This window comes from Chroicocephalus ridibundus, chromosome 1 (genome assembly GCF_963924245.1).
Source record: "Chroicocephalus ridibundus chromosome 1, bChrRid1.1, whole genome shotgun sequence".
NCBI classification, from domain to species: Eukaryota; Metazoa; Chordata; class Aves; order Charadriiformes; family Laridae; genus Chroicocephalus; species Chroicocephalus ridibundus.
In genome coordinates, this window is record NC_086284.1 from 50,373,363 (window position 1) to 50,400,590 (window position 27,228).

At 37.3% G+C, this 27,228-nt stretch overlaps 1 protein-coding gene across 4 annotated transcripts in view; it reads left to right on the top strand.

Moving 5' to 3' along the window:
- NDFIP2 (Nedd4 family interacting protein 2) overlaps positions 1-22,701 on the top strand; it is a 44,748-nt gene extending 22,047 nt beyond the window's left edge. The window contains exons 4-10 of one of the 4 annotated variants that reach the window (XM_063336099.1): positions 3,183-3,242; positions 6,453-6,540; positions 12,056-12,180; positions 15,384-15,450; positions 18,902-19,007; positions 19,588-19,623; positions 20,771-22,701. In XM_063336099.1, coding sequence (XP_063192169.1) covers positions 3,183-3,242; positions 6,453-6,540; positions 12,056-12,180; positions 15,384-15,450; positions 18,902-19,005 — 444 coding nt within the window. In that variant the 3' untranslated portion in view covers positions 19,006-19,007; positions 19,588-19,623; positions 20,771-22,701. The remainder of the gene's footprint in view (positions 1-3,182; positions 3,243-6,452; positions 6,541-12,055; positions 12,181-15,383; positions 15,451-18,901; positions 19,008-19,587; positions 19,624-20,770) is intronic. The other 3 variants (XM_063336092.1, XM_063336083.1, XM_063336105.1) reach the window with 3 other exon arrangements.
- Positions 22,702-27,228: the final 4,527 nt, after the last annotated feature.

Below are 27,228 nucleotides of genomic sequence, written 5' to 3' on the forward strand. Positions count from 1 at the left end.
TATTATACCCAAATTAGGCTTCCAGTGCTTTCACTAAAAATCTCCACTTTGAGATCCAATGTGATTGCATTTGAGATGCATTGGAAAAATCTCTGCAGCGTGCTTGTGACTGGAAAAAAAAAAAAATCTGCTCGCCCAGCGGGAGGCTGTTCCTTCCTTGACTGCTGTGCTGTAATCACAGTGTGCTACACTCACTTTTAAGGTATGCACAGCTAAAATTAAAGTGGATTTGTGTAACATCGCCAGTGAAGGCGTTACACAAATCTATTTCACTAAATGCAGCAGGGAACCAGGAATATTTGCATGGTTATCTGCCAAGTTTCTGCTATGAGGTGACGATCCCCAGTTGTAACCTTTTAACTGCTTTAACAGGAGCATGGATTCTATGTAATCTGTCCTTACAGCTTGTCATATAAGTAAAATTTTTGCTGCAGTATTGGTCTGAATGAAACACTCAATCTGAAATTCTAAACCTTTAAACCCACTTGGAACACTAGCAACCCAAACCTTAACTTTTAAGGTACCATTACGAGTCTTGTGAGGCTTCCAACAGGACACGTGCAACTCTCTTGCAAGATTCTTGTTGCTTTTAACTCTGTATGTGTAGAACGCCATGGGGTGAAAGTTTCAGACAGGCAAGCAGTCTTCCTTGACCTGAATTTCACAGGGAAAAACCTCGGTCTGGGGTTCAGCCAATTTCAAGAACAAAGCTAAGCAGAAAACAACAAAAACAAAAAAAAACCCAGTGGTTTTTTTTTTCCTTGCCTTTTTAGACTTTTTTTACTTTGGAGAACTCTTTTTTCACGTGTTCAGGTTGCAGTGTCAGAAACTTATTTTGCCATTCCTCTGAAAATCTGCCTGGCTTTGGCCAAACTACAAGTATTTGAAAAATGAATTTACACAGTTGATAAACACAGCTTCAAATTTTGTAAATGTGTGGAGATTGTCTTGCATGAACAAGTTTAGACTGCTCATAGCTCTGAAGGGGATGAGACTGCAGGTGTGCTGTTGCCAGAAGATGCTCTCAAGTGTTCTGTGTCAGAGTAGGATTACGGGGCTAAAAATAGATACACCTTAGTAACGCTCCTGACTGCTTTTGGTGAAAACACTGGAACTGAGAAATAGGAATTTCTGGTGTGCCCTGAAGTAGTTTTATTATTCTTAGGCTTTGGTTAGAAGGGAAGAGGAAAGCCACTAAATTCAACTGCAAGGGCATTAAAGGTAGGTGGAGGGAAGAAGGACAATGATGTGAGCTTCTGAAGCTTATGTGTTGTAGAAGTCTGGTTCTGGTTGGGCAAGAAGGTAACTGTCTCAAAGTGAACACAGGCAGGGATCAGAAAGGATGGGCCTAAGTCAAAATGAGAAAAGGCAAGGGTCGATGGAGAGCAGGGGTATGTAGGGAATAAAGAGATTTAAATGGGAAACAGAAGGGAGAAGGATAAACTGGGATTGGTGGAGAAAAGAACTCCAGTGGGACAACATGTGGTACTACTGGGAGAGCAGCTGAAGCTGGTGTGTGAGAAATGAGTAGGGAGGCAGTAGGAATCTGGAGTTAAGAGGTAGGAGAGTAGGATATGGTGACAAAGTGAGAAATAAACTTTTACATAATCTGCTTTTCCAGGTAAAAAAAAAAAAGTAGAATTTGACATTAAAGAGCTAGGTGCTGACACCACAACAACTTCACTTATGGAAAATCAGGAGGAACACCCCATCATTCCCCCAAAGCAGAGACTGACTAAAAAGTTGTAGACTTATGGCAGTATGAAGTTAGTATCAGAAGTCTACTCAGTGTACTTAAAAGCAAAATCCTAACTGCTAAAGATCAAGTTTGATAAAATTTCTACTCAATTTGCTTCTGTGTTTTTTGCTTTTTTAATTTTCTTTTCTTTTTTCCTTTTTTCTTTTTTTTTTTTTAAAGCACACGTATGCACGTACACAAAGCTATATATTAAAGAGACAGTATTAAGGTTGCAAAGTTGAGATCTGGGGAAAAAGTAAGAAATGCTGAAGTTGAGTTCGACTTTAGTAGATGATATTAAAATTATGTACCATCACAGTTTAAATTAATGCCATTTTAATTACGTTACCACGTGATACTGCCCCAAAATCCCTGCCTTATTTAATACCTCTTATGGATTTACACTGGGGGCAGACTAAGACTGTGTAATAAGACTGTCTTAATCTGGCAGATGACTAGAATAAGAAAAAAAGGTCATCTTATAGTCAGAGTGGTGGTTTGCCATCTTGAGGGGAAGGATTTTGATCCTTAGCTCCGAATACCCATAGAAGAACAGATAAGTCACTTAACTACATACCAGTAGTGCAAAGTTTAATTCTTTTCTCACTTTCACTGTCTTGGAGATCACAAGCAGTGACAGCTGCAGGCAGTATCTGACTTGTGTGTTACACGCTTTGCAAAACATGCACAAATGATACGACATGTAGTTTTTTCAGTTTTTATTTCCAGCCGTAGGAAATTAGTGCTCTTATCATTGTGAGCTCTGCTACGATCTGTGCCTCTAGTTTCTTCCTTGTAAAATGAGAATATGTTGCCTCTTCGCTTCAATCATGTGAACACTTGGAAAAACTTAAATATCCTTATGTTACCTTGAGTGATACAGGAAGCTGGTAATTGTTTCATGGTATTGTTCAAAGCGTGCAGGCTACAAACCTACTCGTTGAGCAGAAGAGAAGAAAATGGTATAAAAAGCACATTAAATAAACAGCTTTCATTTTTTTTCTCCTCTGAATCATGTAGTGATCTTACAAAAGACATCAGTGTGATCATATTAAAGACTTCATCATAGGTGCTGTATCCACAGTTTGTACAAACAATGTAAACATTTACTGAAACTTTCAGTACTTGTTTTGTAGTTCTTTGTGTAGCTTGCCTTACAAGAATAGATTGTGTATAAACATTTATTTCTTTCAAATGCTCCCAGATAGCTCAATGTATCAAAGAAATTGTAGCAGCCCTATGTCATCAGTAGCGATTGCATTAGTTACCCTGGCTTTTGATGTTTTCCTTTTCACATTCTCAAGGTCAGTTTTGAAAGGTTAATGTAAATGGGCAAAAATATTGCTAACAGTTAACTGACTTGTTTGTATGTTGCAATGAATGGCTTTTACTTAATGCTTTTCAGTTGCATTTGTCTTATGTTTTTCTGTTTTTACATGCTTAGCACGCCCAGTTTAGGGAGTCTAGGAGTCTGTTTGATGAAATATTCCTCAGTCGTCCAGAGGTATGGTATAGTTCTCTCTAGTTTAGACTTTAACTATGAATTTTCCTGCTGGCAAAAAAATGCTTCTGGGGTTCATTGTGCCTTTTTTCCCCTCACCGTTAACTTCTCCATATTGTTTTGTACGCTGAAGGTATCATTTATGGGGTTCATGAAGTAATTTGACCCTTTCCTCAGAAGTTTTTCTCTATAAATCCACTGCATTGAGAAGAGTTACATCAGTTTAGTTATCCAAAGGAGTTCCTGAAAACTTGGGTTCTTTACTTGGGTTGCCTCACCATATGCTAGGTTTCATTTTGAAAGAAGTTAAAAAGCATTGGGGGGTGGGGGGAACAGTTCTCTTTCTGCAAAATGCTACAGAGAGCACTGTAGTTTCAAAGGAGTTAATAGGTTCAACTTCAATAGATGCTGTGTACCATTTGATGTTCTTTTGCTTAGAGAAATTACTGTGTGACATGCCATTTATGTTGATAATATATTTTGCTGTTTAGATGTTTCTGTGGTCATAGGAGCAGTAAACTTTCTGTTTATACAGATCTCAGCATATTTAGCAAACAAGAAATATCGGCCATGATCCTTAACCATGGCTAAATTTGTCAAAACTCAGTATGAGATACTAAAACAGTATTATTTATCTTATGGATTTGTATGTGGTGTTATATGACATTCTTCTCATTAAAAAAAAAAATAGATATATAAATAAAATAGATAATTATTCTCATTGATAAAAAATGTCAATGTCTAACAGAAGTGTTTCTATGAAATTACGTTTAGTTCTAAGCATCAGCAGAGAGCAGCATCATTCTGCATTGTCCCTTTTCATTCCTCAATGAATGGTGGCAAACAATTATATTTTGAAGAAAGACTGGGGCAGTTGACACCAACTACAGTAAACGAGAGCGCTGTGAATGACAGCCAGTATTAGTGGGGCTTCGGCAGTGGCCAATTAGCGTCTTCCGTCTGCAGGACTCATCATAAAGCCACAAAATACTAAATGATGTAGATATAGGCTGAACATGCATTCCTAGTGCAGGAAACTATTTCTTAAACATTCTAATAATTTTCATATGCCAATTTTTGGAGACAGTAAATAGAATTCAGTTTAGTATAATACCTTTTTGACAGGTGTGATAAATTGCAACTTGTTCACACTTACTACAACAGTGCCTTCTTGCAAATGTCTGCTCTCATGTCCCTGGGTTGTGTATTGACCTGTGTTTCTCACACCTGCTAAACTTGTTATTGTAGTTGAGCAAAATTTTCTTTTTCTGAAGCAACATTTTGCATAGAGTGTAATTCCCTAATTGGTTTGGAAATGCCGGTGTGAAGTACAGTAGTTAGTAGACAGTTTAAAAAAAAAAAAAGTCCAAAAATTATTTTATATGGGGTTTTATAGACCTTCTGAAATTAAAATTGAAAATATTTTCTGTTGTCCTGACTTGAGAAGGGAACTTTTGTGGCATACGTTTCAGAGATAAAGAGATAAGCACATTCAAATGTAGCGCTCTGTTTAATGCATTTTCAGACCTTCCTTCCCTTCCCGCCCCCCCCCACCCCGCCCCTGGCGTCAGTCTTATAGCTGCAGCAAAGTTGAACTAAATAAACTAATGCTTTCATAGAAGTCACTTAAGATGACCATGTAGGGACATCTGAAATTATGTAGAGTTCAATTACAGCCCTTTCAGATTGTGGTTCAGCTAACTTTTTGTGCTTTCCTTGTAATTGTCTATGTGAAGAGCAGTGTTTTTTAAAGTTAGTTATCTGATACAGAGTCTTGGTTAATTAATCTGAAATAAAGAGCACAGCTGGAATTTCACGGCGGTGTTACGAAGGGTAAAGCTGGCTGCCTTGAGTTGGTACAGTTTGTTCTAGCACATTTTTAACCATAATCGCTATACCCTGGTAAATTATTTTGCTGTGTTGACAAAGGTCAATGTGTCAATCATGTGACAGAGCTTTAGATCACTGTGGTTGTTTAATGCTCTTTTAGTTATGAACTTAAAATAACATTTGTTACAGCAACTGAGTAATGTGTTAAAATCAGAATTACATTATTTCAGTAGTTAAGTGTTTGTTGTGGGTGGAACCAGTTAAGTAAATCTCACTTGAACTGATCTCCCTTGATTTCTTTTTTTTTTTTATAGGTCATGTCTTATCTCCATTCTAATACATTATGATTAATGGGAGAAAAAGTAGGAAAAGAAGGTTGCTCATGCTTATATGTCTAGGCCATATTACTGCTGCTACTGACAGCATTATTTAACTTGTATCATCCCGCGTTGTTTTGATGTTATGCATTTAAGTATAAAAATGGTGTCTTTAACTGGTTTTACAGTTTTCATCAGGCTCTCTTTAGTAAGTACTGTCATCATGAAAACTTTTACACTTGCCAGTCTACAGTGGCAGCAATTGTTTTACTTGCCGGCAGAACTGCAGTACGCAAGATCTGCCAAGTTCTGTTGAAAAATCAAGCACTGAGAAACAAAACAAACTCAGACTTTCAGTATTTTAAGATCTAGTATTTTGACAGGATGGGAGAAATCTCTGGAGCGTTCTGACCGACATCTCTATTTACTTTTGTTTGACTTAGAAGCACTATGCTTTTTGAGTTCAGAAGACTTTTAAACACTTTTAATGTCTTTGCGCCCTCTAGTGTTGTTAGACGTTTTCTTTGCTTTGCATGTTTTCCTGTAGGTTATAGGATAGTCAAATTGGTTAATGTAGTGCTGGTGCACCAGCAATTTATTTTAAGACAGTAACCCTATTCTAAAGCTTTATTCTGTATTTTGGGAAGCATTAAAAGACTCTTCTCTCAGGAAAATAATACGACATACTATGTAATGATTTCGCAAAAAATATTTAATAGCTTAGCTGTGTATCAAGATAGCTACAGTAAGAAAAAACATTTCTGTTGGTTTTGATTGTTAGAGTAGCCATATGAAATAATTTCTAGCTCCATTTAAGATGAATAGGCATTATGTACATATCTTCTACAGAAACTTTTCAGTTAAATTTGGTCTCTGTCAATATAAGCAACAAATAAGACTTGATTAATCGATATGAAATATTTTTCTTTTAAACTTCCTTGATGTGGACATGTTAGAGAACTGTAAATTTTCTTCTAGCTTTAGAAACATAATTAATACTTTAATCCTACAGATAGTTATTCTAAAATAAACTTGTCACTAAATTATCACTAACCTGTAAATCCAGGAAGAAGAGTATCCACCACGGGATGATTTCAGTGATGCAGATCAGCTTAGAGTGGGCAATGATGGCATCTTCATGTTGGCATTTTTCAGTAAGTTATCTTGTATCCCAGACCTACTGAAGTATATCTTAATTGTACCTTTTTTGTTTTTTTTTTTTTACGGAATATTTCTAAAGATAGCTGTGGTAAACTGCATTAATGTACTGTAATGAATGGTTGGGGTTTTTTTACATGTATACAGATACAAACACTTCCTGTTCCAGTTGTAGCAGATACGTTGCACTTTTTTTTCTTTTTTTTCCTGTGGCATCTGTCACAGATAAGAGCACAAAGCGAAATCATAATAAATGTTTTGAGGCATAGCAAGGCTGCAGTGTTACCTAAGAATTAGCAAATTCTGTCATTTTCTAGTTGGACTACCAACTTGAATTAACGGCTGGATCACAGAAATCTGGCAATCCATTTTTAAGTAGAAAAAGCTTGAGAGAGAGATGACGTGCTGTATAAAACTTGCTGATGTTAGTGTAGTGAATTTAAATAGCTGTGGGTGGATTTTTGGAACAAATCCAACAACACGTATTTTTCAGGTTGAGGTAACCGCTAGCGTATAAAAATGTATTGTCTCCAGGTAACGTCTGGCTGCAGCCAGCACTACTGTAGCACTTCTTTAGGTACTGCGTGTGTGCACAGTGCGTGTCTTACCTCGTACTTACGTACTCCATTGAGGAAAGCTAGATTTAGCCACTATAAGTTACTTCTAGAAAGAAACTGCCTCAGTTTTGACAATTGCATACTTCTTTCTAATTTCTGAGGGTATTTTCCCGTTCTGAAATGAGTCCGTTTGGCAACCTGGATGGAAGCTTTGTGTTGGGGATCTGGTTGTCCTGATTAGCATTCATCAGGATGAAAGTTGATTGATTATCCGCTAAAATCTCCTTTATGTCTTTCAACCTAGATCTCATCTTATTTCTTTGTTCTTTAATGTCTTTCACAGTCTTTTTATTTAACTGTTACAGATGCGGGTTACAGAACTTTCACAGAAGTTTTTTTCATGTTGGTGTACGATGTACTAGGACAACGTGGTGTTTGCATCTTGGGATAAAAATATATGTGTCTACCTCACATAGCAAATATATAAATACATATACAGGGTTACAAAGTGAGTTTTGTAGTCTGACCTCTTTCTGTAGTTGGACCATAGAAAGGGTATATATTCTTGTGGACAAAGGCAGTTATGGCTTCATTTTTCTTTTTCCCTTTTTCCCCCTTCCATATGTGCTACAACTTTTTTAACCTATTTAGGTTGTGTATTGTGTGAACTTGCTTTTAAATCCTGGTTCCAGGCCTTCGTTAGCACTGCATCTGGAGGTCAAGTGGGTGGGTTGTTTGCTCTAATATGTTTTAAGTCCTTAAAATCACAGCTGAAAACAGACTTGTTAGCTTGCAGCTAGGAGCACAGTGGTAGTAAAAATCCTGCTATGCAGAAGTTGAACTGGAATCAAAGGCTCCAGAAAGGCTCCAATGACCCTCACGTGCAGTTGGCCAAAACTGCATGCCCAGAACCTTGTGTGCACCTTCCAGAATGCAGAAGTTTACTTGGATAAACTGGCAACTTTTTCTTCAAATAGCCGTTTAGCTGAGACTGTCTGCACAGAGCACTACTTTTACACATTTGACAAAAATATTCGGTAGATCATAATTTTCTTGATTATTCTGAGACTGTGTTACTGCCAACTTTGCTTGCCTATGAATGAAATGCAGAAAATGAGTGCTTATACATTGCAAGACATTTATGCAAGTGTATGCTTAATTGGGATTTGTGTTGCCTGTTATGGATACCAGTTACATATGGAAATGGATAAAGTTTACTTGTTTGTGTTCATACTATGAGGAGTTCACAAAAACTCATAGCATTTATAGACTTGTAGTACTAATTTTCATAACTCTTTTGTAGGGAAATTGGAGAAGTAAATGAAAAATGAGCTTAACTTAATAAGGTTAGATTGTAAGTAGTGGATGGTGTATTCCTGTCCCTCTAATAAGGAGATAAAAATCTCCATAAAGTCGATGTATGTAGGTTTAAGAGAGCAGGAATTAAAATGAAATTTATAGATGGCTATCTTTTGGGTTTTTTTTTCAGGGTGGGATATATTTAAACGCTGCAAGTAGAGGTGGCAGATTAGAGAGAGCCTAGAATAAGTTCCCTCACTTAGTTCAAATGCAGGAGAACAGTGTCAGGCACTGTGCTCTAGGGAGAGGAGCATGGAAAGAACGGCTTGTTCCAGATGTGCTCTCCCACCTCATCCCGTGACTGTTACGTACGGCATTGGTAGAAGGGTCCTGGGGGCGTGGGGCGTAGGGGGGCTGCCTTTGTTTTAAATATAAAGCAGTGAAGTTAGTTATTTTAATTTCATTTTATTCCACTGAAGTATAATAAACTTTTTTCTGAGCTCGCCGGCATATTGCAGTCATCTAGTGATGTGTAGCTACCATCTAGTGGCAGCTGCCCAAGTTGCATGAAATTGCTGTCTTGAGGCCATCTAGTGGCAGATCGGTGTGTTTGGGTTTTTTGTGTGTTCTAGGAGCTTGGTGCATGCTAGTTACACACTTGTTTTCCATCGAAGTTGTAAAGTACTATTCTGTTTAATTAAAGAGAATGAGACAATATACTCGAAAGAATGAAATGCCTTTGCGTGGACAGGTGTTTTTTTGCTTTAGCACTTGATTCGGAAACTTAGTGGAAAAATTTGGAAAACAACCTATTTTATTTCTAATACGTGGTAAAATCATATGTTTTAAGAAACTGGTGTTGCTCTTGAAATCTGTGATTATGTTGGCGAGCAAAGAATCTGCTCTGTATTGGTCAGGGCTGGTGTTTGTCGGTTTCTGATTTTGAGGTAAATGAATGTGTTAACGAATATATTCATTTTGCTATGAATGCAAAATGCAGCAAACTTTGCTATCAGACCACTTAATATATTTTTTCTTATTATGTATTTTTAAGTCAGCTGTGCCTTATACAGCATAGTATAAACTTTTCAGAATACCAGAGGAAGTTGTTAATAGGTGAGTTTCTCAGAGTGATTTTTTTTTTCTTTTTTTGCACAACAAAAAAGGAGGAGTTTCTGAGCTGTTTCTTTCCATTTTGAGCACAGATGTAATGGTGATAGAGCAAGTAGCTGTCGTGACCCAAAAGGTTTGGTTTTCATGCTTAATCTGCCCTTAGTTGAAGTCTTTTGAGTTGTGTCTGATTGTCTCATCCTGGTTCGTTATGTGAAGGAGGTTGTTTTGGGCAATAATAAAAGGCTTATATGATTTTTCCCTTCTATTTAAGAAGTGTTTTAGAAACTTCAGCCAGCCTTTTCACCTGTGGGCCCCAGAAGGAATTGCAGAGCTCATCTGGATTTTTTTTTTGAAACTGTGGAAAAGGAGTTTTGGGTTGTCCCTACAACCAAGGAAAAATGAATATTAATTTGAACCTCACAGATAGACTAATAAGGAGGAAGAAATGGAGAAAGTGTTTGATCATACAGCCAAAGTTTAGGTTCTCATATCGAGATCTGATTTGTTCTTTTTGAACACACCTGGGCAATGTCAATACTGTGTGTAACTCACACCAATAAACTCTCACGGTGTGGAGAAATGTAAATGTCCATATTGTCCCAGGTGCTACATTGGAACAGATAATAACCATACCAGAATTTTGTAAACTGAGGTTCATACAGGTTTCCAAGCTATTAGATGCTTTAAACAGCTAATAAACTGCACACAAGGTCAGATATATGCTTAGGGGGTTTCAAGGGGGCACAAGTTGGAAGGCAGAGTTGTTGCACATGCTCAGGGTGAGCACAGCCTCCGGTTGCCTGCTTCCCGAGGAGTGGTAAGCATGTCTAAATTTTCTGTGTGAATTTAGCAAACCTGACTTCTGTATGTCCACATCACAAGTGCTATGCAGGTTTCCCTTAGTCATGCAAGAGAAGCTGAGAGGAAGTCATTTGACTGAAGTTGCTAGTGTTGGAAGGGGAGAAAGGAACTGTTTTGGGAGTGCTTGTTTCCGCTTGTTTCCTTCTGATTATCAGGAGCCTGGCTGAACTTCATACACAATCGCCTAACTCCTTCCTTTATGCAGAAAAAAATTGACTTACATGGTTTCTCCATACATGTTGGGTGTAATACAGAGTAATTGGAATGAGGAATCTTCCAGTTGAGTGTTAAGAAAAATTTACCGACAAGGGTAATGAAGCAGTAGAAATAGATTGCCTAGGGAATTTTTTGAGCGTTCATCACTGAGTAGAAAAAAAAAATAATAAAAATAATTGTCTGTTGAAGTTGATAGCAAATGCCTCTCGTGATCATTGTCAGACTTCAGGTGAGCCCTTCAGGAAGGAGCAAAAACGCGTCCCCGTTCACGAATGGAATAAATTTGATGCAGATAGATAGACAATCCTCCCAAATTAACTTTTATTTAAGAAAACTATTGACCGATTCTTTGTTCCTAATGCTGTGCTGTAATTGCTCAAACTTTTACTGAAAAGACAGACTTTTTTTTCCTGTGGTGCTCTAATGTCTGAATTTTGTGTGAGTTTTGTTTTCTCACTAAGTTTGGGGATTTAAAACATTAAGGATTTGTGTGCAGGCATTTTGTTCCCCTCTGCCCCCTTCCGTTCCTTCCAGCCTCTTCAGTGGTTTTTGTGTTTATTGTGGGCTTCCCAAATATTTTCAATTTTCCACCATCTTGTCCTCTCTAGAACTCCTGAATTGTTGTCTTCTGTCAGCTCCCCCAGGTCTTCTGTTGGGTGGTTTTCTTTTTAGTTGCCCTCACTTACTCCCAAAGCTGGGACAACACCTAATTGGGAATTCCCACGTTTTGACCTAATGCATGCAAACTGATGTCCATACAGATGATGTTGTTGATTGCCAAGTGAATTGTAAAACTACTGGGAGTTGTGTAAAAGCGTTAATTGAAGTAACAGTGGTAGTTATGTTTCTTGATTTCTTAAGCTTTTATGTAAAACTTCCAAGGCTTCTTATATCTCGTGCTTGAATATAGATCTAAAAGAGAAGACAGTAGTCAATGAAACACCAGCTTCTCAACTTATCTTCATTTCTATACTATGTTTACAGAGCAAGAGCGGATACTTTTATTCTGTTCGATCCAAAGTGGATAAAGCTGAATATGCAGCCTTGATACATGCACGTATGTGTGCATATAACTATATTTTTGGTTATGAAAGTATAGCAAGGTGTTTGTTTTTTTTCTTTGTTTTTATCCGTCTTGTATGTTACAGTCCTTTGTTTGCATTTACCCTTTATATCTAGTATCATCTGGTTAGATTTCTGTAGCAATGTAATGCTTTCTTTTATGTTGGAATTTTCTCTTGTTTAAAGTAGTAGGTTGCAGCCTGTTTACCATTTGCTTTGTTATTAAGTGACTATACCATGGGGAATGTCTGGGTTCAAAGTCAATCTCTGAAAACCGGAATTACCGGAAGGGAATTACTGACTGTGTAAGCATGTCTTTATTAGTTTTAAAGTGAAATTAGTGTTAAGTCTGTTTGCTTAGCTATACAGATTAACAGAAGCTACTGTCTCTTTTATTTTATAGTGGCGTTTATTTTCAACTGGATTGGATTTTGTTTATCCTTCTGTATAACAAATACCATAGCTGGAAGGTATGGTGCAATCTGTGGATTTGGTCTGTCCCTGATCAAATGGATTCTCATTGTACGGGTAGGTTTCTTGAGTCACACTCTGTTCGTAGAACCAAACCATAACAATTTATTCGAGGATATATAACAATGGAAGTAAAAATCAGTGTATTAAATTTCAGTGTCTAGAATTTTCTTTAACTTCCACTTTAGTAGATCATTTACTTGCTATATATTCATATGTGCTTACTAATGATGAAGCTTAACCTATTTTTATCTGACATAGCATTTTATGTTCATCTTTCCACTAAAATACATGCAGAATGACTCATTCTTTGCACAAATATTTAAAAACATACAGAAGAAGTGGAGCAAGTACCTAAAACGTCACTGGTATTACAGTGTCCTCTATGAAAGATTTAAAAATGGCTCAGCCTATCAGGGTGGGGGTGTGTGTCAGAAAACATTTCTTCCTTGTATCTGATTCTTTTATTCCTTGTAAGATACATACTGATTCAAATCAAAATTGAATATGAAGTTAGGCAGATTTTTACCATCTTAGATGCTCAATTTCTTGACACTTCCACAGCAAGACTAGATACTTTTCAGGAAAGTATGTTAGCCGAATGGACGTTATTTAGCGAAGTGGATGCTGGATGAAATGTAATGATTCTTTCTGAACTTGAATTCTACGTGTCTGTGAGACATAACGTTTAAAATCTCATCCTGTCTAATGAAGAAAGAGATCTTGGATAACTTAGTTATCTTTTATGCCCTGCCAACTCTGAATTATTTATTTAGTTTGTTTTTCTCTGTGTGTGCTAGTAACTTGATTGGGTCTTAGCATGATACATAGTACAAGGACTGCAGAGAGAAGAGGTTGCATGGTCATTCCTGGACATGTCCTGCATCCTTCTTAGAGTCGAGTGTGATGTTTTTTTGGGTGGGTTTGGTTTTTTTGTTTGTTTTGGGTTTTGGTTTGTGGGGTTTTTTTTGGTTGTTGTTTTTTGTTTTTTGTGTTTTTTTTTCCTTCCCCAGGGCAGGGCAATGCTAGTGGACCAGATGTGATTCTGGTGCATTTAGTTGGAATGAACTAAATTGGAATGAATCAGGGTTTGGGATGGAATTTAACTTAAGGGAGCAAGAAGACATGAATTTTTCAACTATGCATTCATTGGGGATATTTTCAGCTTCCCTTGAGGCATACTAAACAGAGGGCAGAGCTTGCTCATTGTGAGAGTTTTATTATTCCTGTCTGCTTGAAAATGTGCTCATAACGAACACAAAAACTTATATATGCTAAACTTCCTTGAAGAATTACTGTGTTCTAGACTATATTTGAATTCTGATATATAATCTGTTACTAATTCTAAAATATTAGAGCTGACCAATTCCAAAGCCTCACGGGTGGAGTTTTTTCATGGTGAAGATTATCATCTTCTTGTGTTGTCTCCCTTTTTAGAGACAATAGTGGAAAACTCATAAGGTGTATGTTGACAATTTTGTTTTAATGGTGACACACAAGCACGCGTGTGTGCACAAGATTGTTCTGTGCCTTTGTTTCAAGCTCCTCTGAAGGCTTGTGCTGCCCTTTCTCACCCAGGGTCAGTAGTATGGAACTTTATAGTGTCTAAACTGTCCGAGATCCCATATGCTCTCTTGGTATCAGTTTTTACTGGAAAGAACAGAAGCACAATTTTGTTGTTGGGGAAGTTGTGCGGCCGTGGCTGCTTCTACCTAAAGCAAGCGTGAGAGTAATGCACATAGGCCAGCATTTGATTGCTGCTTTTAGTAAATCTTCTTTCCAATTAAATAAAATTGTAACTCTAAAAAAAGCATATTGGTATGTATGTTTAAAGAATTGAAAATACTGACTTGCAAGTCAGATGGGATTAATAATGTTGTCAACTTCCTGGGAATTGAGTATTCATCTGATATTTTAATGAAGTGTCAAAATATGAAATGCTTACTCTGCCGAATCATAGAAATGCTAGTATTTATATAGCCATAATGTAACTGCCAATTCTTTAGTTCAGTTTAGCAATTCTGTTTCTTGATATATAATTTTTTTTTCTTGGATGACCCATGAAAATTAATACAGTACAGTTTAAACCTTTAAAGAATTCACATGATCTGGCGTTATTCTGGAGAAAACATGTGGATGTTGGTGCACAGTTACTTGAAGAAAAAACGAGCAACTATATCTAAAGTTATTTAGATGTCTTAGATTTTTATCTGGTTGTGTATGTGGCCCAGTATCTTATCTTTATTTTTTTTCCCCTTCTCTTTTTTTTGTGTGTGTGTAAGCTGAATTACGTGATTTCTTGGTTGATAGTACTGAAGTGTCCCCAAAATGGCAAATGGGACGCGCTGTGGCAGGGTGCAGTAAACATACTCAATGCTAGTAGGATGGGAAGTGTATGAAAAGTGTGCAGAGCTTCTAAATAGGTTATTTTATTCTTTCTGGCAACTTTTCACACGTCTCCCCATTCCGACTTCTTATGTGAGTTTTGGAGACGTTTGATTAGCCTTTTTATCAGTGAAGCATGCAGTCTGGAGTCTGGTAAAGGCACAGATACCTGTCTCCAATACCATCGCACCCTGCCCTCCAGCTGCCTCCCACATCACAGGGAGGACAAAACTGTCTACCGTGGTCACTAACAGGAACAGTTGAAATGCCACTTCAAGGTTCATTTAGTTGCGTTCAGCTCACTGCTGGGAACTGAATGCTGGTTTGAAAATGAAAAGACTTTAATGAGTTGGGGGTCTTTATGGGGCTGGTATTCTTGGCAGCGATTAACAGTAGGGGGTATACAGAAGGTCAAAAGCTCTTCTTTTGAGGGGTCAGCAGAACATCCCTGTCTGATAAGATTAAACTAATGTGGCTTTTGGTGTTAATATCTAAAGCAGCAGGCTGCTGTAATGTGTTTGGGATGGCAGGCATCGGAGGGAAAAAAGGAAAATCGGCAAGTGGTGATTCGTTGTAACAGAAAATGTCAGATGATCCGGGCAAGTAATACAAGCGGGTTTTTTTAATATATACACACACACACTCTTTTTAATTTTTTAGGGGTTCTAAAATAACTGCCACAGACCAACTGACACTGGGAGTGTTACTTGTATATTAAATTGCTGCACAAATAAATACCAATTTTGCATTTTAGTTGAATATATTACTTTTATTTAAATTTGCTGTTTCCTCTGTGCTTTCTGTATTTGCATAGTGCATTAAATGTGCCTTAGTTATCTGTCTTACTGCAGCTAAGCCTTGTGTATGGATTTCAGTTTTCAGATTATTTTACTGGATATTTCAATGGACAGTACTGGCTTTGGTGGATATTTCTTGTACTGGGTAAGTGGCAATTGAAACCATTTCTGTTTTAATGTGGAAGTACTTAAAGATGAATCATGTCATTGTAAGTAAGAGTTCTGCAACATGTTTAGCTGTGTGTTTAGCTGCTGATAGTTTTGTGCGTTGTTTTTATTTCTGTAGTATTCACAAGGTTGTTGGTTACCATAGTGGTGTTACTGTGTGAACTGCGAACTATTCAAATAACCTTCAGCTCAAAAAATTTTGTTCTACATATGTAATTATGTACATACCTGAGACTTGTAATTTGTGCTGTTTAAGCTGCTTCTACTCACGTAGGGGTGCAGAACTGTGTAATGAAAATTTGGCTTTATGTAGAAAACCTATTGAAAAGCGAGTGATGTCTAGTACTTACATGTATAAACCTGTATGTTGGGTATTAAACTTTAAGAAATGTGACTGATCTTAGGAAGGTGTAGTCTGCTGTCTCGTACATAGGTCACGAAATGGCCTTTTCTAGCCCTTTGAAATGCATACTGCATCAGTAGTTTCTCAGTCGGAGAACAGAATGGCTTCATGCTTTCTGATCACAGTGCTCCCATGATGTCAGCTTTCTCTTAAGAGGTCTGTCTGCCCATGTTCAAAGTCTTACACGCATCAAATTCTGCTCTTCTCTCTGTTTTTAATTAGGATATACCAAAACCCAATCACTATACCTTTTTTCCTGATGTGGATTTTGTATTTTGCATATGGAATCTGGAATTATTTTCTTTTGCAGAAGCGAATGCTGCTGTTTTACTTTCTAGCTCTGGAAACACAGTAAACTGTTGCTGGTTCAGTAGGTGGCACTCTTCCCTTTGAGTCAATTGACTCAAATGGCTAACAGCAAATGTTAGAATGAAATGTTGAGAAATTAAAAAAAAAAAGACACTGAATTCCTGACTCTTTGTGACTCACTATTTGTCTCACAAGAAATGCCAGAAATCTTCAATTACGTTACCTAAAACTTTCTCTATCTGCCTTTCAGTAAAGTTCGAAGGTGTTCATCAGACTTCTTTATACTCAGCTTGCTCTACTGTTGTGCACTTGGTTGCTCGAGATATATAGAAACTGCAAATGTTTTAACACATCACAGCATCAGTCCCTTGAATGCTTTCATATTCTGTTTGAGGTGATTGTATTAAAGTAGGAAGTGAAATGCCTTGTTACAGGTACAAACATCTCCAGATAAATCTTTAATTAAAACAAACCCTTGTGGTGCCTGGGATTGAGGTTTGACACTTTTTTCACTTGGATGACAATAGTGTGTTTTTCCCCTACCATTTTTCCCCACTCTGTGGAAAAAGCTATGCATTTGTAGTTCTTTTTACTAGTCTTTCGCAGCACTTAGTCAGAAGTCAGTTCACTTAGATTTAGGAAAGCCTTATATTCAGCCTTAACTGTTTGAAGGTTTTTTTGGTTTTTGGTTTTTTTTTCCACTTTAACTCATGAAGTTTATAATATGCCTTGGAATAAAAGGCACCGTGAGGCACGCAGTATGCATCCAGCAGCCAACGTCCCCTTGTCATAAGAATGTTTTACATGAAATACACCAACAGTGTTTTTAAACCGATAAAGCGGGTGTATCGAGATTGCTAGAACACCAAAGAAGGATTTAACCCAACAGAGCTACTTAGCAGGACATGGAGGAGTATTATCAAGTCATGGGAACTCTGCCAACCAGATCTGTATTTCATTGTTTCGGATAACTTTCTCATTAGAGCACGTGAAGTAGCATGTCCTGCGTCTCTTCAGAAGTGAATGAATGATCTTTTGCATAGTCCTTTGACATACTTGAGCCCACCTATTGCCATCTTCTCCTCTCTTCTGGTGTTCTCCTATCTCTTTCTGCTTCCTTCCCTTCTTTCAACATCTGGAAAAATCTGCTCATGGCTTCACCGAAAAGTGAAGTGGTCTACTTCCAAGGAGCTGTCATGTACAGTGAACAAATTGGAGAGACGAGGCAATTCTAATTTTTAAATGTTAGCCAATGTTTCTTTTCGAGGAACACAATGGAAAGTGTTTTGGTTTGGTTTTTTTTCTTCCCTAAATGGAGAAATATAAAATATGGGTTGAACTTGGGCTGCTTTTCCAACATGTGTAATGCAGGAAGCATGCTTTCAGGCACCTTGAGAGCTGCCTGCCCACCTTTTGCTGTTTCAGCTGCTTTTCAGTGGAACGTGGGACTATCTCTCGTAACGTCTGGGTAGCAGCTTTTGTAGTAGACTTTTGATCCAGATCTCAGTGCTTTCTTCTCCATGCAGAATTCACCTTAATCACAGAAATGTGTCTGGCTTAGGTCAAAGTTGCGGTGGTTAGCAGCGCATTCTCTGTGTCTGGGTTTGTTGGTTTTTTTTTTTTTTTTTTGTGTGTGTGTGTCCTAATGAGGCTTTGGTTTTAAAAAAGCAAAAAGAAAATAAATAAAAGCTTACAAGTAAAAAACATTTAGGGAAGAAATGAGCATAGGAAAAAAAAAAAAGAAGAGTCAGAGTCTCAACCTGGAGAGGAGGAAGAAAAAGTGCATCACATAGCAAAATACCAATTGAACCATAGAAATTGTTTATTAGGATGTTGGGGATTCCCCCCAACTCTTTGGGCAGATTGTTTTGTCTGTGCTGGATTCTCCCCGATCCAGCAGATGAATGGATTAATCTGTTGAAGTTTACTTTGTGGAGGAAAATGGACCGAAGAGCTGCGTCCACTATGCAACAATGTGTATTTCTGGGTTGGTTTATTCAGATGTCCAGTGAACCTCTGAATTGATAAAATGATGATGTTGACAACATCATGTTAATGATTTCCATTGTTGTAACTGTAACTTCTCTGTGACTTTTCTGTATCTCTATTTCCTCTTATCAGAGCGGGAATATTCTTTCAAATGCAGTTAAATTTAAATATTTTTAAATAGTTTGAAATGTGGCATTGACAGAGAAAATGTAATCATAACACACATTGAGTAATTTTCTTTGAATCGACTGCTGTTCTTCCTCCTCTTGGACAGGTGCATGTTCATGAATGGTTAAATCTCAAGCCATAATCTTCTAGAATTTGTTAATGGCTTTTCATTAGAGCACTCTGTACTGTCTATCCGGTTTGGGGTTGTTTATCCCCCTTCCCCCACACTTTTTATTTACAATACATTTATTTTACGCATTTCTAAAGGTGCGTTTTCTGGTTCGGATAGTCTTCTAACACACTAGTAACTTATTTTAAGAATTCTACTTGAAAAGAATGTGCAACGTGTATTCTTTTCTTTTTTTTTCATCTTTTTAAGGTCTTTCATATCACAAGATAAAGACAGAAGACTTGCATGCCGAGTTTGTGAATGATGCATAAAGACCTCGTTTTCCATAGTATAATCTAGATTTAAAAAAAAATGTTTTAAGAATAGTAATGTGAGGTAGCGTGTACTTAGGTTGCTGTACTTCATTTTGTGCGTTTTCTACACTTTCAGGACTCCTCCTGTTCTTTCGAGGCTTTGTTAATTATCTTAAAGTCAGAAATATGTCTGAAAGCATGGCAGCTGCTCACAGAACAAGATTTTTTTTCTTGTACTGAAGGTAAGAATTCTTACTGATAAGATTATCTCTCCCAGGAAAACTGAGAAGAAAGAAATACTTACATTAAAAATAAATTATCAAACTTTTGTCACAAAGCAGAAGTCACATGGTTGTTGAACATGAATGTTGTATATATTCTGTGTGGACTTGGAAATATCTGAAGTCTCTTGAAGTCATAAAATTTGAAAGTAAATAATGCATCCTTGTTGCCTCCAGTCCTCCCTGGAACTAACGTTCAGTAACAAAAAGGAGGAACCTGTTGTTTTTCCTAAGCAAGAAACAGTATCTGCTGCCTGTCGGGATACTGTCCTTTGTGTTGGAAAACTGGCTTTAGCCGTCAACCTGTTGTCAGCAAGTTAGGAAGCACTAATCTGCCTGCATATTACATCTGATTGACATGGGTCTGAACACGCAAACAATAGATGAGTATTGTCTCTCTTTACACGACTGGATTAAGGCAGTCATGTACAAGTATGATTATGGTGTATGCAACAATGTGCTTTATATATCCTTCAGGTAGCTGACTAATCAGTCTGGCACATATCCATTTATATTTTTTTTAATACTTTTTATCCATTAGGTGGGTCTATTGGACTTCACTAAACTGCATGACAAGGTAAATTTAAGCCTAGAAATAAGTACTGCAGCATTTTCATTATTCTGCAGTTTACTTAAAATGCTTAAATACTGTATTTTGACTTAACCCAGAAGCTACGTTTGCTGTAATAAAGCAGGTTTTTGTAACTTTTCTCCAAGGTTGGTGACAGACTCAATATGAGGTAACCAGCAACACATTATTGAAGCCTGAAAAAAAAAAACACCTGAGACAGCATTTGCCTAGGAAAAAAAAAACTGGTCCTTTTATATAAGATAGTGATATACGTTTAAAAGCAGGTATTGATAAATATCTATGCTATACTGTGTAGTTCTTGATCATGGAAGAAATCTGTTAACATAACTGTAACATAATATTTCTTTTTAATGCGACATTTTGTCAAAATTATGTGGTAAGTTAAATGACTAAAGCATATATTGCCTTTTAGTAACCAACCTAAATTGGCATCTACATGGCAGCATTTCCTTTTTACAGTATTTACGTATTGCTCCTTTTCTTAGTAATGTGGTAGCCTCTTCAGAATACTGAAATTTGTGGAGATGAGACTGAAAATATCCAGTTAGCTTTCAGTACAATGAAGTTTAAAAATGCTGTTTCAAAAATAGTTGTTAGGACTAACTGGTGTTTGAAAACTGTAGCTTGAAGAGAATAATGAGAGTGTAGGATAATGTTGTCTAGGATTGTTTGCTCTCCTGCAGTTAAAATTCTGCTTTAGGACAAAACACTATTTAATTCAGAATTAACTGAAGTTAATGAGTTGTCCTGTCTGAGTTCAGTGGCTTTGAATTTCACCTTTACCTGTAAGCATCGCTGAGATGTGTGGGCTGGTAAGGTCTGTGGAGTCTTTAGAGAGCTGGACACATAAATAATTTTTTTTTTTTGAAGCATCTTAATTATTAAAACAAGAAGCTCAAATTAATTGCTATCACACTTAAATGTCCTTGTTCTTGCACAGACAGGTACAGTTACTCTACAGTAACTATTAGTTTTCATAAATAAAAATATTACCGCTACAGTTATAAAATATTCTCAGGTGCACTTTTGAAATGATGACAAAATATAACAGTAAGTTTTTGCCTTTTTTTTTTTTTTTTTTCTCCCATCCTGACATGGAGGGGGAAAAAGGCTGCTTCTTTGCTGCTTCTAGGTTTAACATCCATTAGCAATGCTACTTCTAGTGAATCACTGCGATGAACTGAAGTACAACTCTTTCTTTATCTCCAGACTGCGTCAAACAGACATTCCTTTCCTGTACCAGTGTGAAACTTCCAGATGATCTGTAACCCTTCAAGTTCGTAGGATAGAAGACTACTAAAACCAGAAAATGAATTAGTGAAGATGCGGCTTCAAAAACAAATGGCAGGATGGTTTATTCTCAAATACCAGTTCTGGTCATCCTAGTAAATATTTATAATTGCTGTCTTTTGTTTTAGCACATTTGTATATGTGCTTATTAGAAAGATAGCATTGAAGTAAGAACAAACCCACCTGTTACTATAGATTTGGTACAGTCAGACTCGGTTAATCTGTGCTTGTTGTATCGGAAAGATTTAAGTGGTAACTTGTTTCACAGCATGTATGTACCACTGAGTTGTTGATCTGAACTTTGAGTACAGTGAAATGCATTAAATGATTCAGATTAACCAGTTCAGACAGTTGGGGTTTTTCTTTATATAATTTAGATTCATCTAATGATTGTGTAGAACATTTTTAAGTTTACTAAATCCCAAGGTTCCTTGTTGTCACAGCCTTCTATTTGCCGTTATTTTATCGAATTCAAACCAATGTACTGGTTTGCTTAAATCTGATACTCCACTTTGAGTCCCCTGTAAATAACTCTGCATAAATGACTGTTTGAATTGCTTCTTAGGAAATATGTCAAAATATATTTTGTAACAGCATATTCTCTAAATTTTGTTTAATCTTAGAGCTACATACTTATTTTTTGTTAATTGGCCATTAAGGGTATAGTTACCATTAGATGTAATTTTGGAGGTAAAGGCATTGAATTGTGTCTCATCCTAACTTTCCTCACATGAATTATTATTAACTGGTTTGGGCTTGAGCCTGAAAGTTTGTTATTCATACGCATGATCTTATTAAAAGACAGAGTTTGTTCATGTTAGCAGGGAAGGACAGCCTTACGTCCTTAGTCCTTGGTTATGCAGTTGGATCCTCGTAGGTGCACCTTTGTTCCTGAAACGGAGTATTGCAAATGTATTCCCTGGGTTGTAACACTGGCCCTGTTTAAGAAATCTTGAGTTCTATATAAATACGACATCCACCCTGAGGGCTTCTCAAAAAAAAAAAAAAAAAAAATCATATAGCTATCTTACAATGCTTGTTTAGAATAAATACTTTGCCATTTCCTAAGAATAAACTAATTTAAATGCAAAAAAAATTTGCAAATAATGTATGAAGGAAAAAAAAAAATCTTACTTTTAAAGCTCTGAAAGTAGAAAATGTGTGTTGCACCTCTCCTAGTATTCATTTAGGGTATAACGTTACTTTCTTATAAATATCATCTCTTTAAGGGGTACTGTCTACTGTTCCTGCATGTGTGGTTTCCTTTAAAGTTTGTGAAATTTATTGCTTCTCCTTAAGCAGAAGAATACATCTCTCAGTCCTTTGTACAACTGGAATCTCAGTTCCAAAAAGACATTGGTTGTTGGTTGCACCTTTGAGGAAAAAAAAATACAGATTCTTTCCTCCAATTTTTCTTTTTATGTTAGAATTCTGCCTTTTTATTATTAACATTAAAAACAATGAGGATTATGTTGTTTTAAGCTAGTGTTGTATTCCGGTTTGTATCTATAATGAATGTTTAAAATATACATATATAAACTGGTCACGTTATTAATTTTTTTAATCTTTCAGAGAATACTGAAAGTGACTAAAACTTTAGGGGCACCTCCATTTCCTAGCTTTTTACGGAATGAGTAAAATTAAATATTATGTTCAATATCCGATTGGGATTTCCTTCTAAACTTATCTGTTTGTTTCTGTATTCTTTTGCATTCATTGTCCATATGAAAAAGAAGCAGATAATAAAACATTGCTTTGTTTTGCTAATTAAGACTTAACACTTTTTGTTGGTTTTGTGCTCCAGATTGAAAAATGCACACTGCAATATTTGTGTCGACATGGAATTATTGACAGATTTCTTGGCAAAATAGGTACTAACCAATCTTCTCTTCTCCTTTTCACATCATGTTTTATGGCAACAAACTGTAAGGACAGTTCTTTTAATGAGTTAATACAACAAAGCATGCAATAGTGATTCATCTTCTACGTTTACCAATATCAACTGGTACTATTATCAATTTTCCCATATTAGGTAGCAGGCTTCTGATTGATTTATTTTTGTTTGCTCCACTGCATTTTATAGAAAGCTTCGTACAGACACTTGGTTTTGTTGTGGTGTTTGTTGTTGGTTTTTTTTTCTGGACTAGTTTGGAAAAATTCTCATTTGGACAGAAAGAATATGTAGGGTTAAAAATGTACACGTTATCTAATCCTCTGTAGTTGATGCAGCAGTTTGGTAGCCTGAAATCTCATCAGCGGGAGGAAGGGAATTGGGACACTGTTTTCAAAGACTCTGCAATCTATTCCAGATGTGTCAAATGCTGCATATTTTCCTTGCTATTTCCTGTGAGCTTGGTTAGGAGCAGCTGGCTCTGTGGTTTAGAGACACCTGGCCAGCTTTGCTTTGTGTCTTAGGGTGGAGGGCGGGGGGGAGCTCCCGTATTGCAGTGAAGTTGACTGTAAACAGATTTTGTATGAATGCAAATAAGGCTTTGAAGTCTGGGGCAAAAACAGCTTGGGGAGGCGGAGATGGGGAGAGAAAGTTCCATTTTATTTGAGCAACTGGCATGAACGTAATGTCTTTAGTTTTGTCTTCCACTTTTATTGATGTGGACGCCACAGGAAGATGGGCATCTTCAATGTGACTCAAGTGCCCTGTGACTCTGTTAACGCATTTCAGAAATGATCCATCACTCATGCATCCGGTCCCCTTACGGAGAGGAGGTTGTCTCCAAGCTTTGACTTTGCTGCCTCACCTACAGCACGGACACTGCCCTCATCCTGCAGCACCTTTTAACCCGGTTTCAACACACGACTCTTTTGGGGTCCGCTTCCCTCCCTTTGAATGATGACGGCAGGTGAGGAGAAGTGGTTTTTGTTAACGTGTTATCCTAATATCAGAAAGCTTTTAATCTCTTTTCCCCTTTTTGAGAGTGTTTTCCCAGAATGCTCCACATTAGTCCCTCCTGTGTGGTTGCTTGCATCGTTCGCTTTGAACAGAAAGTTCATCTCGTGAAATTACGATTGCTTCCTGGACTTCTGAAGAGAAGGGGAATAACCTCTGCTATGGAAATAGATCTCTCTCAATAAGGAAGAAAGAAATTTCTAATCATGCAGACGTGCACAGCTACCCAGAAACAATAGAGTCCAGTGTATTTTTTTTTTTGTCCTATGTATATTTTTCTTTTCCACCATCCTATGATCCTTATCTTTATAATTCCAGGGATATATTTATCATCTCTATCTTCTCTACTTAGCATATCCTTTCCATCTCCATGCCCCTTCTCCTTTCTCGGTGTGCGTGTTACGCACCCAGCAAGAACAGACAGAAGTATAATTTCCTTTAGCTCCTGAAGTGTCTGCATGATTGACTTTAAACATTTTTTTTTTCTGATACATAATTGTGGTTTTTCTCCCCGCCCTTCCCAAATGAATGAAAAGTCAGCTTTCCTGTATTTTTGTTTTTGGTATATTTTCTACATAAGGAAACTTGCAAGCAGCGAGGCCTAAAAGTATTGTAAACAGCATCAGCGCTCCAGTTATTATTCATATTTTTTTAGTGTAAGACAGAAAGATATATATTCAAAAAGTTTTAAAATAATTTGGTTCTCTCATATTGAGGGATGGTTACAGTTATCCCCATGTTTTTACATCTGCTCTTGTAGTCTTCACTCTTAATTTTTCTTGTGGTCAAAGAAACACACAGTGTTTGTGGGGGTATTCTTGGTGTAATAGGAGAAGTTGTTCATTGATTCGTCATTATACGTGGCTGCACGGATGCCCATCCTTCTTAATTTTCTAGGTTGGTGTAGACTCGTAACTTCCAAATGCCCAGTTGCACATGGAACAGGCTGCTGCTGCTATAAATTCTTAGTAAAATAACTACAAGGCAAACTTCATTTGCATGCGTTCATTAATTGAGCTTTGTCGTTTAATGTAATTGCGGTAGCGTTGCTGGTGGAAGCGTTACTGGAATAAAGCCAGCGCTAATCGTCACGTAATTCGTAGCATGAGCACCTGCGGGACCATTGCTTAGCTGGTCTGCTCTTCTTTGCGTCTCTAACTGACTTCTAATTAATGAACGAGTTTGACAATGTCTCTTGCAACTTTCATAGAAAGTCTTTATATGGATGACGAATTGTTTTTGCTGGATCAAATTTACCTCGGTACCTCTTGGAACAAGGAGCTTCTGAAGACAGCCCTATCAGTTCACTTCTCCGTATACACAACAGGGGAAATAATTTCTGCAGGTTAAATTGATAAGCCAAATACTACTATTTCTATCCGAAATGTGAATCAGATTCCACTTAAAAGCTGTTACTTTGAGGATAGTCTGATGCTGCCATTAAGCAAAATCAGGAACTTCTATTGTAAATAATTATTGGTAGTCAGTTTTAGTGTTGCTCTACTTTGGATTCTCAAGTGCTGCTATTTTTTCCCTGAGTTGTTGGTTTTGGGGTTGTTTTTTTTGTAGGAAACTTGCAACACTTACTCTGGTTCTGCTGGTGTTCATCATCACATGGGCAATATGTTAAATGCAAGAAATGCTGACAGCCTAATTCTGTGGCTGAAAAAAATTAAGTGTACGCATTCAGGAGACTTAAATTAAGTTTCTGAATTCTGACTGAAAGCTGATGTGACACGTTGGACTTGGCAGGTTACGTATGGCTTGGCTCGGGTCTCTACGTGATTCCTCCTCCGTAAGGATGGTGAGTCCCGCTGCCCAGCGTGCTCTGGATACGTCATGGGTTCGAGCTGAGATTGCTGCGTGTTAAACAGAGATCCACTGTGAAGGGAGCAAGAGAAACGACGGGAGGAGGAGGAGTGCCTGGACTTCTAACTCTGGGTTTGCAAAAGCTGATGTAGCAGATGTTTCTGGCAAGATGATGGGAGCACATCTGGGTCCCGTCCTCAGCCCCTTCCTCCCCAGTTGACCAGCCACTTTGGGCATCTTTTGTGTCTGTGAAAAGGGCCCTTGGCTTTGCTTTTCTTCATGGAGACAACAGGAATAGCAAACTCTCCTCCACTTGGACGGAGAGAAGGAGGTCCCAGCTGACTGTCCACGAAGGCACTTGGCCAGCAGTTGTTAGCCTAGCTGGCCCCATGGGAAAGGCCTCTGGCTCTTTCCCTGCCTTGCCAGCGGGAATGCAGTCTACAGCCCTGTCTTCGTACAATCTGCATTATACAGACGCAGCCTTCTCAGCTCTTGCGACAGCGAGGCTTAAGTTAATGAAGAAATCGGTGTTGTCAACTTCATACTTTGTCACAAATCTCATGATGCTGGGCAGCTTTCTTACTGTTTCACTAAGTGTAGTAGCTACATGAGGTTCAGTTTAGGGTGGAAAAAGATATGTTCTCTCCCAGCACGTTTGTTTTTTTTTTTTTTTTAAATCTTTTGGATGGGTACAATGCGTTCATGAACACTTGCTGCGGATCTTGGGTGGACCTCTCTATAACTACCCTGTACAAAGGGTTTGCTGAGATTTGTGACTGGCGTCTTAGGAATTACTGCTTTACTCATAAAATTTACACTTTTTAAGAGAAATTGCTGATTACTAGAAATGTTATTTATCCAATTACAGCAACAGCTGTAGGAGAAACATAAACCAAAATATGAATAGTTCTTACTAGTAGTTTCTAATGTAATACATGATTTCACTGAATGAAAATTTTCAAATATCGTGTTAAATTTTTCATGCTTGAGTGGTTTTTTTACTTGCTTCTGACTTTGATTTTTACATTTAATTTGTATGAAGCTTTTTTCCCTTTGAGGCATGTAGACAGCTAAAGGGTAAATGTTGCAGTTCTTAAAAGCTGAGTCACTTAATTTGGTTGTTCTTAGAGGATTGTCCTCCTTGGAACCATGAACGTGGAAATTACTTAGGGAGGTTTCAAGAGCAATGAGTTATCAAGAATTTAAGAATCAAGTTGATCAAGGTGTCATACCCAAGAAATAAAACAAAGGGGGGGGGAAATAAATTTAAGTCACAGCTTTTCAATTTTCATCCTGGCCAGTCATGCAATACTAACTTTAGTTCTGCAAGGTCTTGCCTTGCAAATCATCAGTGTTAATAAAAACTCAGCAGAAGAAAGTGTTCTTCCAATTATGTTCTTATAAGCGAATTTGTATTTAGAGTCTTCCCACCTTTAACATATATATATATATAATCCATCATATAAAAATTCCCTAGAGAGAAAATTCATGATTTTGTAAGTCAAAGAATGTATCTGTCCTATGATGATAACTGACTTAAAATTTTGTGCACTTGCCATTTTCTGAGAAACTGAGAGTGGTGGGAT